Here is a 15,428-nt window from a genome sequence, read left to right as displayed (position 1 = left end):
TAATAAATAGGATATTTTAATAGCCCATGGAAGAAATAATAAGAATCTGGGTTATCCAAAGGCAGCAAGGATGAAGACAAAAGGACATATTTAAAAAAACCCACTTAGGTGATAAAATTTATTGAATACTGACATATTATTTAATTTACATTCTATATTCAAATATTGCCATTTTTTCCAATAATATAATTTATAGCTATATTTTTCCAAGTCCAAGATCCAATCCAGGATCATGCATTGCATTTAATTATCTCTCTTTAGTCTCCTTTTATTCAGAAAAGTCTTTCAACTTTCTCTCTTATGACATAGATATATTTGAAGAATATAGTCCAGTTTATTTTACAAAATATTCATTGGTTTGGGTTTTCCAGGTGTAACCTCATGATTAGATTCAAGTTATACATTTTTGAAATAAATATCACAGAAGCAAGATTACATCTTTCACAGTGCCCCATATTAGGAAGCAGGCACAGGTTTGCCTTGATGTTAGTTAAGTTAAATTGATCATGTAGCTAAGGTGCTGTTTACAAGTGTTTTTTTTTTTTTTTAAGTAAACACGTAGAAACTATGTAAATACTGCTTATCATGAAATCTCTACCCACTAATTAAGTTACATTGATCATGTAGCTAAGGTGCTGTTTACAAGTTTGTTTTTTTGCTTTTTTTGTTTTGTTTAGTAAATACTTAGAAACTATGTAAGTACTGCTTATCATGAAACCTCTACCCACTAATTTCAGTATTCATTGATGATTCCTGCCTAAATCAATTATTACAATAATGGTTGCAAGGTGATGACTTTCTAACTTTATCCATTATTCCTTCTGCATAGGTTAGTTGGTATTAGCTATAAGAAAGAGTTTTTCTTTCTTCCCTACTTATTTATTTAGTCATGCATATTTTTATTATGAGTATGGATTTTTATTTTTATTTCATTACAGATTTTTATTTTACTAAAAGGGTTATTATACTATGATTATTGATTTTGATGCTTAAATCCATCCAGTTTTGACCAGTGGAAGTCTCTTCAAACTGCCTTCTGTGTTCTTTTGACATGTCACATCATTCTTTGAGCACTTTTTTACTATGCAACATAAAAGAGTTGTTTTGTATTTTCCCTGATCCAGTCTTGAAATAAACTATTTTACTAAGAATTTCTCATTTTCTTTAATGGAGGATGACAATAGTATTTAAAAATAAGTATACCAGATATGCTCATTGCTGCTATCAAGGTGTCTTTGTGTCTAGTTCCTTTCAGCACATGGACTAGAAAATTATATGTATATAAAAATTTATATATATATAAAATGGACTAGAAAATTGATGTATACACACATAAATTTTCATACATTTACTTATTTATTTAAAGACAGAGCCTTGCTCTGTTGCCCAGGCTGGACTGCAGTGGTAAGATCACAGCTCAGTGCAGCCTCAAACTCCTGGGCTCAAGAGATCCTCTTGCCTCAGCCTCCTGAGTAGCTAGAACTACAGGTGTGCACCATTGAGCTTGGATACTAAAAAATTTTTTTGTAGAGACAGGAGTCTTCCTATATTGTACAGGCTGGTCTCAAACTCTTGGCCTCAAGTGGTCCTCCTGCCTTAGCCTCCTAAAATACTGGGATTACAGGTGTGAGCCATGTGCCCAGGCAATTTTCTTACAATTACATATATGTATGTTAACATTTTGAATATCAATGAGTACTGAGACCTGCAAGTCCAATCCAATAAAACAGAGTGCATTCTAACTTTTCTCCTTTCATATTTTTAAATCCCATCTCTAACAGTGAGAAAATTCATTGCCATTATTCTCAATATTTACTTAGTCAATCTTAGAATATATACCAAGTACATTCCGGCAATTCAGAATAGCTAACCAATCACACTGTTATTTTCACACTGTGAAAAATAAATTTACTGACTAGAATTCAATAGTTGTTTACAGTAGAGAGTTTTTATATATTTATACATCTTACTTTTTTAATATGACTAGGAGAGGGCTCCTAACTTAAAAAATATGATAAATGTTATCTATGGTTAGAAAAACATAAATACTTTTAGGAACCAGCTTAGTGTATAAGTTATATTTTCAATAGAACTAAAGCTTTTAAAGTTTTAATCTTAAAATTTAATTTTAATGATTCAGAATTATTGTGCTAAAATGTAATTTATTTGGTTCTTACCCTGGCATCAGGATTATCATCAAATTGTGTTCTAATAAATGTATCAAAAGAATCCCAATAGTTTTCGGTTAGGTTTCCACCCAAAGACCACAAATAACAGAATACAAAAGTCTGACATAGTATAGTGTTCAGTTTTGTTTGTTCCTGAAAGAATAAAGAGAGACAGACTTAATATTTTATATATAAACATAAAAAGAATCCTAAGCTGCAAAGTGTAAAGGTATTTTTCTTTCATTTAGACTAACACATTTTTAAATGGGCACAGTGTATGTTTCTTACACTTCATGCAATGGTTCACAGAGTAGTGTTTTCTTATAGTTATATATTATAATCACTGATGAGAAAATGAATGAGAAGGAATATGAAGGGAAAAAAAGTCCAAGTTTGTCTTTCAACTGATTATTATAATTTTTTAAATACCTGCATGAAGGTATGTAAGCATATTGAGAATATCTTGTATTGGGAATATGTTGTAGACTGTAAGAGAATTCAAAATTGAGTAGAGGAATAAACTATACATGCTAATGTTCCTTGTAGCTTTGAGATTCTATGAATGTAATCATAGCTATTAGTCCCCTGAAAAATTAACTTAAAAATCAAATGGTTATATTTTAGAATGGAGTCATTTCTTTGCAAGGAATTTATACAATAATCTAATTTTTCTAGCTTCATAGCAGTAAGAAAACTCTTCATACCATTGCCAAGTTAACTCCATCTTTCCCAAGTATCAAGGACTCCAATAAGGAACAGAGTGTAGTAACTTTGCTGATGTCCACTTGTGGAATTGCTTGGCTGCACTTTTTATTGACAAAATGTAAACCTTCATCAACATAACGTTGGAAAAGATTTAATATATATTCTTGGGTTTCCTCATTCAGCTGAAAATGAAACAAATGATAGTTTAGCAAGACCTGATAAATACATAATTCAGTTTAGAATTGGGTTGGTTAAAATCTGGATATTTCTATATATTCAGTGATCTTTAAACCAAAGGCTATAACTATCACAACATATTAAATAAATTAAATTTTAAGGAAACCTTTTATGACTGGGAAGGGATACATGGGGAAAATTATGGGTAGTTGATTATGTTCTATTTCTCAGTCTGGCAATGGGTTCAGAGGTATTAACTTCATAATTATTTCTTAAGCTGCCAATACATAAAATATTTAAAAGTGAATTCAGTCCCTCTCACTACTCTTATTCAATTTTGTCCTGAAGTCCTAGCTAATGCAATAGGACAATAAAAGGAAATAAAAGGTATACAGATTGGGAAGGAAGAAGTAAAACTGTCTTTGTTCACAAATAACATAATTGTCTTTGTGGAAAATCTACCTAAATTGACAAAGCAAAACAAACAACACTGGAACTCACAGGTAATTATAGCAAAGTTGCAGGATAAGAGGTTACCATATACAAGTCAATCATTTTCTTATACACCAGCAAGGAGCAATTGGAATTTGAAATTAAAAATACAATACAATTTACATTAGTGCCAAAAATAAATTAATTATAAATATAACAAAATATGTACTACATCTATATAAGACAAGCTATAATACTCTGATGAAAGAAGCTAAAGAACTACTAAATAAATAGAGAGAAATACCATATTCATGGATAGGAAGACTAAATAAGTCTTACGATGTCAATTTCTCCGATGTTATCTATAAATTCAACAAAATCTCAGTCAAAATTCCAGTAAGTTACTTTGTGGATTAATTGACAAACTGATTCTAAAGTTTATATGGAAAGGCAAAAGACCCAGAATAACCAGCACAACAATGAAGAAAAAGAACAAAGTTGAAAAACTGACACTACCCAACTTCAAGACTTACTATACAGCTGCAGTAATCAAGACAGTGGGTTATTGGTGAAAGAATGGACAAGTAGATCAATGGAACAGAATGGAGAGCACAGAAATAGACCTACATAAATACAGTCAATTGATTTTTAACAAAAAAGCAAAGGCAATCCGATGGAGAAAGGACAGTCTTTTCAACAAATGGTGCTGGAACAACTGGATATACACATGCAAAAAAACGAATTTAGACACAGACCTTATACCCTTCCTAAAAATTAACTGAAAATGGATTATAAATGCAAAACACAAAATATGAAGTTTTTAGAAGATAACAGGAGAAAATCTACATGACTTTGGGCTAGGTGATGACTTCTTAGGTATGACACCAAAGGCATCATCCATGAGGGAACAAACTGGTAAGCTGAATTTCATTAAAATTAACTTCTGCTCTGGGAAACACACTGTTATGAGAATAGAAGATGAAATATTTATACAATGTGAAGATTGTAAAAAAAAAAATCCAATGCTAAAAAGAAATAAGTTACCAAACCACAGAAAGACATGGAGTACCTTAAATGAATATTACCAAGTAAAAAAAAGCCAGTCTGAAAAGGCTATGTACTATACAATTTCAACTGTATGACATTCTAGAAAAGGTAAAACTACAGAGATAGTAAAAAGATCAGTGGTTGCAGGGGTTAAGGGATGGGGAGGAGGGATGATATTCAGAAGGTAGAGCTCAGAGGATTTTTAGAGCAATGAAACTATTCTGCCTGATACTATAATGGTGGAAACATGACACTATGTATTTTTCAAAACCCATAAATTGTACACAAAGAGTGAACTCTAACACAAAGTATGCACTTTGGTTAATAATAATGTACGAATACTGGTTCACCATTTATGCAGTGTTAATAATAGGTGAAACTGGGGGTGAGGGAGTACATGGGAACCCTCATTTCTGTTTAATTTTTCTATAAACTTAAAACTGCCCTAGGCATAAAAATGTCTGCTAATTTTTAAAAAAGTGAATTCAGAAAAGTTAAAAGTCTTAAGGTAGCCAATGATAAACTCTCAATTCTGAGAATTACTGTTTTTAATAAGGTACTCTGAGACTAGACCACAATATTCTTAAAATGTTCATGCAAAGAAAGGAGGAAAACAATAGTTTTCTGGCTCATCTTTGGAGGGGTAGAGGCAGAGACGAAGAAGGCTTATTTGGAGTAGGGGATGAGATGTGGGGGAAACATCTCAAAGGACTACTTGTTCAGCTAAGCTAAAGAGAAAAATTCTGTGTTAGAATGGAGAAGCTACAGAAAGGAGTATGAAACTGATTTGTTTTGAATAACAATGTATAAGCTTTTCTTCAATTTGGGTGGAATTGTACCTCTGAGGTTAGAATGTGTCTTAGGTCTTGCACCTACAATTGGGGTAGGATGTAAATGGGTTTTCTTTTATCTTTGGCTGTCATAGGTGTTAGGGGCTCTGAAAATCCAAAAACAATGACAGTTAGGGTCTAGACTTAAATATTCTTTTTCTTCATTTTGGTTCTGTTTTATTACTCCCATGCTTTCTGCAAAGTCTCAATACCTCAGGCTGCTGTAGTTGTGTTTTTAGGGACTCACAAAAGTGGCTTGTGTTTCAGTCTGGGGAGAAGGGGAGAAGCCAGACAAAATAGGCAGGAGGCAGTGTGAGTACGCCGGCTGGCAGGCTGGGGTAACAAGAAATGAGGACAGATTTGGGGAGCATATAAACATTCCTGGAGGATTCTAGGAATCCATAGGGAGGACTAGGTAAAATAATGGAGTCCCCTCAATCAAGCACCATGAGTCCTTAATATATTGTTATTTGTGCACTAGAAGGCAACGTGAGTCCTGACAGATGGAGATATTGGGGAATATCTGATTGCACTTACATTTTTAGAAATACCCTTCATCCAAGTTTTAACATAAGGCATCCATTTCAGTTCTTCAGGATCCACAAACACCATTCCACATCGACTGACAGTTGCAGGGGAGGCAACCCGCAGATCTTGCACCTAAAGTTGAAGAAAGTTGAGCAGGAAACCGCTAATATGATACTTCCTTATTTCTCCAACTTCAGTGTTCACACTTATAAAATGATTCACACTTTTAAAGTCTAACTTAACATTGAAAGGCTTTGTGTGGAAGAGAGTGGGAGAGCAATAAGTAATTAGAAATGCAAGAACAAAGTTAAATGAGTATAAGGCGAAAAAAATTCCCACAAGTACAGGAGGATACTATCAAATTCTATGGGCAGGGCTATTTTTTCTTTCTTCTCTTTGCTTTTCTCTTTTCTCCTTTTCATTCTTGTATTAGAATCCCTAGCACATAGTAAGCATCCAATCAGTATTTGATGAATGAATAGAACACAGGTGGCATTCTTCATAATGTTTGTAGCTGTACTTGGTCCACATTCCTCTCCCAATCCCTCATCAAATATTCATATCACAGTGGGATAATTTATTCTTATTAAATATAATAATTTTTAAATTTAAAATGCATTTCAAATGATACAGAGCGCTCTCTCTCTCTCTTTCTTCCTCTCTCTCCCTATCTCAGGGAAGCCAGAATTTATTGTACTTCCTATTTATAGAGATAAGAACATTTGAGACTTTGACTGTCAATCTATTACAAAAGGATAATTTATAAGTAAACAGAACATAATAATAGACATTATAGATAGTCAAGGCTACATCAGTGTGAGAAAAAATGTAATGTGGTAATAATGGTATGCCAATTTAATGAATGATTTCACTCCACAGTAATGTGTACACTTACCTCAAAAAGCATGTGGATTTGAGGTGTGAGTTTAATCCTCTCACTGTTAGCCAGGCAAAGCATCTTGTTATCATCCAGCACTGTATTCATGTTTTCAATCCAAAGAGCATCTACTGGCCCATCACTGATGATCCATTTATGGTCTTCTGAAGTATCATTCACAGCTGCTCGGACACTTAGTGCCATCAAACCATCTTTCCATTCCAAGGTTAAGTTATTAATCTCTCCATATAATTCGCCCATGGTAATTGATTTAGGGTTGAGAACATATGTTTTAACTGGTTGGTAAAAGGGATTTTCTATCCCAAGTTTTTGTAAATTCCCTAAAGTTTCTGCTAGTATTCGGTAAACTGTGGTCTTGCCACCTCCTGTTGGTCCAACTAACATAACACCATGCCTTACTAGCATTGTTTCATACAACTGTATCACCTTTCTAATCATACACATCTCAGGCTGAAGATTTTGTCCATTCATGACATCCACAGTTGTTGACTGTAAAATACCATAATCATGTTCTGGAATTTGGACTCCAGGAAAAAGGTCAGATATGATTCCACTGTCAAAACAAAAGTAAAATCAATTAGGAGCAACTGGTCATTGATACTTTCCCATATTTGTTACAACCAATGAAATATTATGAGTCTTATTGTTTCTCCTTGATCTTTCTCTTCTGAACATATACAGTATTAGTTTGTCCTACATGCTGTACCAGAATCTATCATTTCTCTGATATCATGTATGATTTTGTTTGTTTCCTGTAGAGTAGACCAGTGTTCATAAGTATATTAGGAGCTTCTTGGGTGTAAGCAGTATCTCTTGTGTTTCTTTCTGTATTTCTCACAGTACATGGCACAGTACCAAACATATAGAAGGTGATGAACTTATTTTTAATTATTTAAAAAATTATAAAATATCTCACTTAAAAATTTAAAATTATTTTAAAATTATATTTAAAATTATATTTGTAGCTCAAATTTTCCTAAAATCACTTACATATGCTCATAACTGTATGTGGCTATTCAGAAAAATAAGATGAATATAGAATTAAAATTAGTATTATGCAAGAAGGGAGGAAGGAAAAATGTGACTGTTTCTATAGGAAACAGTTGATATGAGATGTTTCTATGGGAAAAAAGAAGCTAAATTTTTACCTCACATTATATACACAAATACATCTGTGATACAGTTAAAACCTTACATAAAGTGACGAAAGTACTAGAAGAAAGTACAGGGCTAAATTTTGCAACATTGTGGTAAGGCGGTCTTTCTAAGAAAGGCAGGATATCTACAACTGTAAAAAGAAGTTGACAGAGTGAAAAAAGAAAAACAAACAGACAAAAATCAAACTTCTGTGAGATAAAAGGCTTTATATACAAACCTAAAGCATGAATGAGAGACTTAGAAAAACATTTCCAATGTTTATAACAGATAAAGGTTATGTGTTTCTATAAATCAGTAAGTAAGAGTACAATAGGAACATGCTCCAAGAATAATAATTATAAATAAATAATGAACATAGGAAATGATAGCCAATGACTCTAATAGTTACAGAAATGAATATTAAAATAGGCTACTACATTTGGCCTCTCTTTAAAACACTTATGGGGAAATAGGCACCTTCATAAAACCACGTATGTAAGTGTACAAGGGTAACTCATCTTTGGAGGACAATTAGATTGAATCTATTTAAATAAAAAATGTGCAAACCCTATGACCTAGGAAACTTACTTCCAGGAATCTCCCTTGTAGAAATATCATACCTGTGCAAACATATATGTATAGGAATGTTCATTATTAGCATACAAAACAATTGGGAAAAAATCTAAATGTCCATATATAAGACCTTTCACATTAAAATAGTTCTATAGGTTTATTATGTCTCAAAGTACCATCTTATATAATAGCAGTCTAGCAGCAGTACAAAAAAATAGACTCATGCATATATACTAATATGAAAAAGATGCTCAAGATATATAACTAATTGAAAAAGCAACAGCTGTAAAAATAGAAATGTATTAAAGGTAATACATGAAAATGTCAACCAACTTATTTCTCTGGAAAGATGGAACAGACTTACTTTTCCCTATTCCTTCCATTAAGTACAACTAAAATCCCTGTACATTAAGTAAAATAAATGAAAGAAGACTCTGAAAGGTAGAGAGAAGGCAGACTGGCTAGGTACTTAAGATGCAAGCAATAACAGTGTCGAGTCTCTTGTGTCTTTTTGTCTTTTACATCCTGGCAATCCAGAAATGCCAATGGGCACAGATTTTTAAAAAAAGCCCCAGGAAAAGCTTGCCGCCTTTATCCAAAGGACCAGGAAAGGGGCAGCCCAGCAAGACAGAAAACTTTTAGGCAATAACTGCTCTACTCTAACCAAACACCACTGAAAACTCCTGAGGTATTTATTCCTACCCACACCAGCAGATACTGAGTACGGAGCCCAGACTTCCACTCTAGCTAGGGTGTAACAAGTCTCCTGAAATTCCTCTCCTCATTCCCCCATGGTGTCAGAGAAGGCCATATAGGGATGTACTTTCATCCTCACTGGGAAGTAATGATGCTCCCTTTGGTATTAGTGGAGACCATATGGGAAGCCTGGACTCCCAGCCCTCCCCAGGAATAATGAAGCACCCCTTCCTCTCTCTGATGGGTGGCATCAGAGGAGGCTCAGTGGAGAGTTAGGACTTTTACCACTGTCCAGGGGTAATAAAGCTGTCTTCCCTGTGGCATCAGTGGAGGTTACGTGGGGTGCAGTAATGAGGTATTTCTACCCTTCTATCCAGGACAATATCACTGGAGGACTGCCAGGGAGCTGGAACTCCCACCCCTACACAGCAGAAATGACTGCTCCCACCAGACATCAATAAAACTTGAATTCTATCCCCACCTGGAAGTAACAAAGTTGCATTTCTAATTTCTCTTGCTGGTGTGGCATCAGGAAAAGCCAGCTAAAACAAGTTTAGATAAGATCTAGAGTCTCATAACATAATATTCAGATAAGTAGGTTTCAATAAAAATTATTCATTATATCAAAAGCCAGAAAGATCTCAAACGGAACTAAGAGAGACAATCAATAGATGCTAACACTGAGATGAGAGAGATGTTAAAACTGTCTGACAAATGTATTTTATTTCTTAAGGGATACGGTCTCACTATACTGCCCAGGCTGGCCTTGAACTCCTGGGCTCCAACAATCTTCCTGCCTCAGCCTTCTGACTCGCCAGGACTATAGGTGCATGTGACTACACACAGGTGAGATCGTTATCTTAAAACAGACATCATGAAAATGTTTTAAGAACCCATTATGAACACATTAGAAACAAAAGAATATAAGGACATCTCAGCCAAAAAAAAAAGAAAGAAAAAAGAATATACAAAGAACTTGTTAGAAATTTTAGAACTGAAAAAAATACAATAAAAAATCAACAGATGGGTTCAAGAGCAAAATGGAAAGGATAGAGGAAAGAACTTGTAAACTGCAAGACAGAATAATAGAAGTTACCCAATCTGAACAAGACAGAGAAAATTGTCTGAAAAAAGAATGAGCAGCCCTTGGAGACCTATGGAAATATAACAAAAGATCTAACATTTGTGTCACTGGAGTCTCAAACGATGGGGAAAGATGAAAGAGCTGAACAAGTATTCAGAGAAATAATGACTGAAAATGTCACACATTTGCCAAAAAGCACGAACCTACAGATTTAAGAAGTTGATCAAATCTCAAACAGGATAAACCTGAAGAAATCCATATGAAGAAACAACATAGTCAAACTTCTAAACACGGAAGACAATGAAAACAATCTTAGCAGCAGCCAGAAGAACAAAAAGAAATGACACCTTACTAACAGGGAAAAAAAAACCACACAGAATGATAGCAAAATTCTCATCTGAGACCATGGAGGCTGACAGGAAGTGGTACATCTTTTTTAAAAAATGTTTTATTTTCAGTTCTGGGGTACATGTGCAGGATGTGCAGGTTTGTTACATAGGTAAATGTGTGCCATGGTGGTTTGCTGCACCTATCAATCCATCATGTTTCAGCTCCCACTTATAAGTGAGAACATGCGGTGTTTGGTTTTCTGTTCCTTCACTAGTTTGCTGAGTTTATGGTGTCTAGCTTTATCCATGTCCCTGTAAAGTACATAATCTCATTCCTTTTAATGGCTGCATAGAATTTCATGGTGTACGTGGGAAGTACATGGTACAACAGCTTTCAAGTACTGAAACAACTGTCACTCCAGAATCCTATACCCAGGGAAAATATCCCTCTAGAATGAAGGCATATAAAATAAAGACATTCTCAGATAAAGGAAAAGGAAATGAATTTGTAGTCAGCAGATCTACCATGAAGAATGGCTAAAGGGAATTTCCCTAAGCAAAAAGATACAATGAAAAGAAGCAAACTTGGGGCATCAGAAAGGAAGAAAGAATACGATAATAAAAATATGAGCTCCTATTATGAACATGGTATTACCATTCATTGTGAAACGTAATTGTATATTTATATATAAGCATCCTTCAGAGAGATGCTGTGGGTTCAGTTTCAGACCACTACAATAAAGTGAATATAGCAATAAAGCAACTCATTTTTTGGTTTCTCAGTGCATATAAAATTTATTGCTATGCTATACTGTAGTCATTTAAGCATGCAATAGCGTTATGTCTAAAAAATGTACATACCTTTATTTAAAAATGCTTTATTGCTAAAAAAAAAGGCTAATGACCATCTGAGCTGTCGGCAAGTCATAGTCTTTTTGCTGGCAGAGGGTCTTACCTCAATGTTGATAGCTGCTGACTGAGCAGGATGGTAGTTGCTGAAGGCTGGAGTGACTACGGCAATTTCTTAAAATAAGACAACAATAATGTTTGCCATGTTCATTGACTCTTTTGTGAAAGATATCTATGTGCATATGATGCTGTTTGATAGCATTTTACTCACAGCAAAACTTCTTTCAAAGTTGAAGTCAGTTCTCTCAAACCCTTCCACCGCTTTCTCAACTATATTTATATAATAGTCTGAGTTTTTTGTTGTCATTTCAACAACATTTACAGCATCTTCACGAGGAATAGATCCCATCTCAGGAAACTACTTTCTTTGCTAATCCATAAGAAGCAACTTCTCATCCATTCACGTTTGATCATGAGATTGCAGCAATTCAGTCACATCTTCAGGCTCCACTTCTAATTCTAGTTCTCTTGCTGTTTCCACCACATCTGTAGTTACTTCCTCCACTGAGGTCTTAAACCCCTCAAAATCATCCATGAGGGTTGGAATCAACTGTTTCCAAACTCCTGTTAATGTTGACATTCTGTCTTACCATGAGTCATGAATGTTCTTAATGACATCTAGAATGATGAATCCTTTTCAGAAGGTTTTAAAATTAACTTTGCCAGGATCCATTAGAGAAATCACTATCTATGGCAGATAGAGCATCACAAAATACGTTTCTTAAATAATAAGACTTGAAAGTTTAAAGTACTCCTTGATCCAGGGGCTACAGAATGGATGTTGCGTTAGCAGGCATGAAAACAACATTCATCTCCTTGTACATCTCCCTCAGAGGCCTTGAGTGACCAGGTGCATTGCCAATGAGCAGCAATATTTGAAAAGGAGTCTTTTTTTCTGAGCAGTAACTCTCAATGGTGATTCAGCCCTTTTCTCATTTAGAACAAAAAAGGGCAGCTCATTTAATTTTATATGAACATGCTCTGTGAGGCTGAAAGAAATCTGATTGCTTTTCAGTGTGAAAATGAAATGTAAAAACTGTTCTTGGAGTTACTTCTTAACAGAACTAACATTAGAATCATCCAAATCATCAGAGTCATCTATTTTGGAAAAATCAGATTCATCAAATGAATCTTGGGCCAACGACTATTAAAAAAACAATGTTAACATCATGCATAGGAATGTTATGCTTTCTAGGATTTGACATTTTCAGTGATCAAGAATTACTATGTTTTGTAAGTGGAAATACCACTACTAAAAACAGAATGCTATAGAATGATGCCTTTTGTTTCCAAAGTCAGTATACTAGAGCAATGTGAAAATAATAATAAAAGTGAGATAATTCCTGACAAAGTTATCTCGGGTTAAATTCTGCAGCCACAAGTACAAATTCTGCGCTGCCAATGAGTACTCTCAGGGCAAACGGGAAAAGGGTTAAAATATTCAGTAAACCATTCTCTAAACAGACATGCTGTCATCCAGGCCCTGTTGTTTCATTTTTAGAGCACAGGCAGAGTAGATTTAGTGTAATTCTTAAGGGCCCTAGGGTTTTTGGAGTGGTAAATGAGCATCGGCTTTAACTTAAAACCACCAGTTGCTTTAGCCTCTAACTAGAGTAAGCCTGGCCTTTAAAGCTTTGAAGCCAGGCGTTGGTGTCTCCTTTTTCACTATGAAAGTCCTATATGGCATCATCTTCTAATAGAAGGCTGTTTTATCTACATTAAGAATCTGTTGCTTAGTGTAGCCACCTTCATCAGTGTTCTTAGCTCTGGATAACTTACTGCAGCCTCCACATCAGCATTTGCTACTTTACCTCGTACCTTATATGTTATGGAAATAACTTCTTTGTTTCAACTTCATGAAGGAAACTTCATGAAGCTAGCTAGAAAAATAAGTTTGAAGCTAGCTACTTCACCAGGAGTAGATCCCATCGCAGGAAACTACTTTTGGTTGGGTACGGTGGGCTCACACCTGTAATCCCAGCACTTTGGTAGGCTGAGGCGGGTTAATCACTTGAGGCCAGGAGTTCAAGACCAGCCTGGCCAACAGGGTGAAACTCTTCCTCTACCAAAAATACAAAATTAGCCAGCGGTGCTGGTGTGCGCCTGTTAGTCCCAGCTACTTGGGAGGTTGAGGCAGGAGAATTGCTTGAACCTGGCAGGCAGAGGTTGCAGTGAGCCAAAATTGTGTCACTGCACTCCAGCCTGGGTGACACAGTAAGACTGTCTCAAAGCAAAGAAACAAACAAACAAAACATAGCTTTCTTTGCTAATCTATAAGAAGCATCTCCTCATCCATGCAGGTTTTATTATGAGATTGCAGCAATTCAGTCACATGTCTGCTAGCTTTGAACTTTTCTTCTGCAGCTTCCTCATCACTTTTTCCCCCTTTATAGAACTGAAGAGAGTTAGGGCCTTGATCTGGATTAGGCTTTGGCTTAATGGAATATTGTGGCTGGTTTAATCTTTTATCCAGACCACTAAAACTTTCTCCTTATCAGTAATAAGGTTACTTTCTGTTTCTTATCAGTCATGTATTCACTGGAGTAGCACTTTTAATTTCTTTCAATATCTTTTCTTTTGCATTTACAATTAGGCTATTTGGCACAAGAGGCCTAGCTTTCAGCCTATCTTGGCTTTAGACATGTCTTCCTCACTAAATTTAATCGTTTCCAGGTTTTGATTTAAGGTGAGAGGTGTGTGACTCTTCCTTTCATCTGAACACTAGTGACCATTATAGGGTCATTAGTTGGCCTAATTTCAATATTATTGTGTCTTAGAGAAGAGGGAGGCCCAAGGAGAAGGAGAGAGATGGCAGAACGGTTGTCTGTGGAGCAGTCAGAGCACACACATTTATCAGTTAAGTTTGCTGTCATGGATGGGTGCAGTTTGTGGTGCTCCCAGAACAACCGCAATAGTAACATCAAAGATCACTGATCACAGATCACCATAACAGATATAATAATAAAAAAGTTTGAAATATTGTGAGAATTACTAAAATTGCCACATATACACGTGGTAAATACAAACTGTTGGAAAATTGTGCTGATAAACTTGCTTGATGAAGGGTTACTACAAACCTTCAATTTATAAAATATGTGACATCTGCGAAGTGCAATAAAATGAAGTGAAATAAAATGAGGTATGCCTGTAGATACCTCTGCCCTCAACACTGGAGACACAGACAGTCACATACACAGGATCACAACAAACTAGTATAGGAGCCAGTGCCAGGGTAGGAAAATGTGAGCTGTAATTGATAAATTGCTTTAGGCTAGATGTGGAGATGTCTGAGAGTTAAAAACTCCAGGGGCATCCAGTCACGGGGTGGAGGGGCACATCTTTTTTGAGTTTTACCTCTAGGAGCTCAACCAGGTTCTTGGAGTAAATATCAGAGAAATCCCATCATGTGAAAATTTTTGCAATCTATGCATCTGGCAGAGGTCTAATATCCAGCACCTATAAGGAACTTAAACAAATTTATAAGAAAAAACAGTCCCTGGTGTGATTCCGTCCTGCGCGGCTGTTCTCTGGAGCAGCGTTCGTGTATCTCCGTCCGCCTTCTCTCCTACCTAAGTGCGTGCCGCCACCTGATGGAAGATTCGATGGACATGGACATGAGCCCCCTGAGGCCCCAGAACTATCTTTTCGGTTGTGAACTAAAGGCCGACAAAGATTATCACTTTAAGGTGGATAATGATGAAAATGAGCACCAGTTATCTTTAAGAACGGTCAGTTTAGGGGCCGGTGCAAAGGATGAATTGCACATTGTTGAAGCAGAGGCAATGAATTACGAAGGCAGTCCAATTAAAGTAACACTGGCAACTTTGAAAATGTCTGTACAGCCAACGGTTTCCCTTGGGGGCTTTGAAATAACACCACCAGTGGTCTTAAGGTTGAAGTGTGGTTCAGGGCCAG

The 15,428-nt window shown here is 35.6% G+C and overlaps 1 protein-coding gene across 1 annotated transcript in view; it reads right to left on the bottom strand.

Annotated features, from left to right (window-relative positions):
• DNAH6 (dynein, axonemal, heavy chain 6) overlaps positions 1-15,428 on the bottom strand; it is a 337,022-nt gene that overhangs the window by 172,423 nt on the left and 149,171 nt on the right. The window contains exons 34-37 of the mRNA XM_011925684.1: positions 6,783-7,338; positions 5,897-6,019; positions 2,873-3,055; positions 2,178-2,321 (exon numbers count right to left, since the gene is read on the bottom strand). Coding sequence (XP_011781074.1) covers positions 2,178-2,321; positions 2,873-3,055; positions 5,897-6,019; positions 6,783-7,338 — 1,006 coding nt within the window. The remainder of the gene's footprint in view (positions 1-2,177; positions 2,322-2,872; positions 3,056-5,896; positions 6,020-6,782; positions 7,339-15,428) is intronic.

The sequence above is a fragment of the Colobus angolensis genome, unplaced genomic scaffold (genome assembly GCF_000951035.1).
Source record: "Colobus angolensis palliatus isolate OR3802 unplaced genomic scaffold, Cang.pa_1.0 Scaffold118, whole genome shotgun sequence".
In the NCBI taxonomy this organism is placed as follows: Eukaryota; Metazoa; Chordata; class Mammalia; order Primates; family Cercopithecidae; genus Colobus; species Colobus angolensis.
The sequence above is the reverse complement of the archived record's forward strand: the minus strand, read 5'-3'. Positions and strand labels throughout refer to the sequence as shown.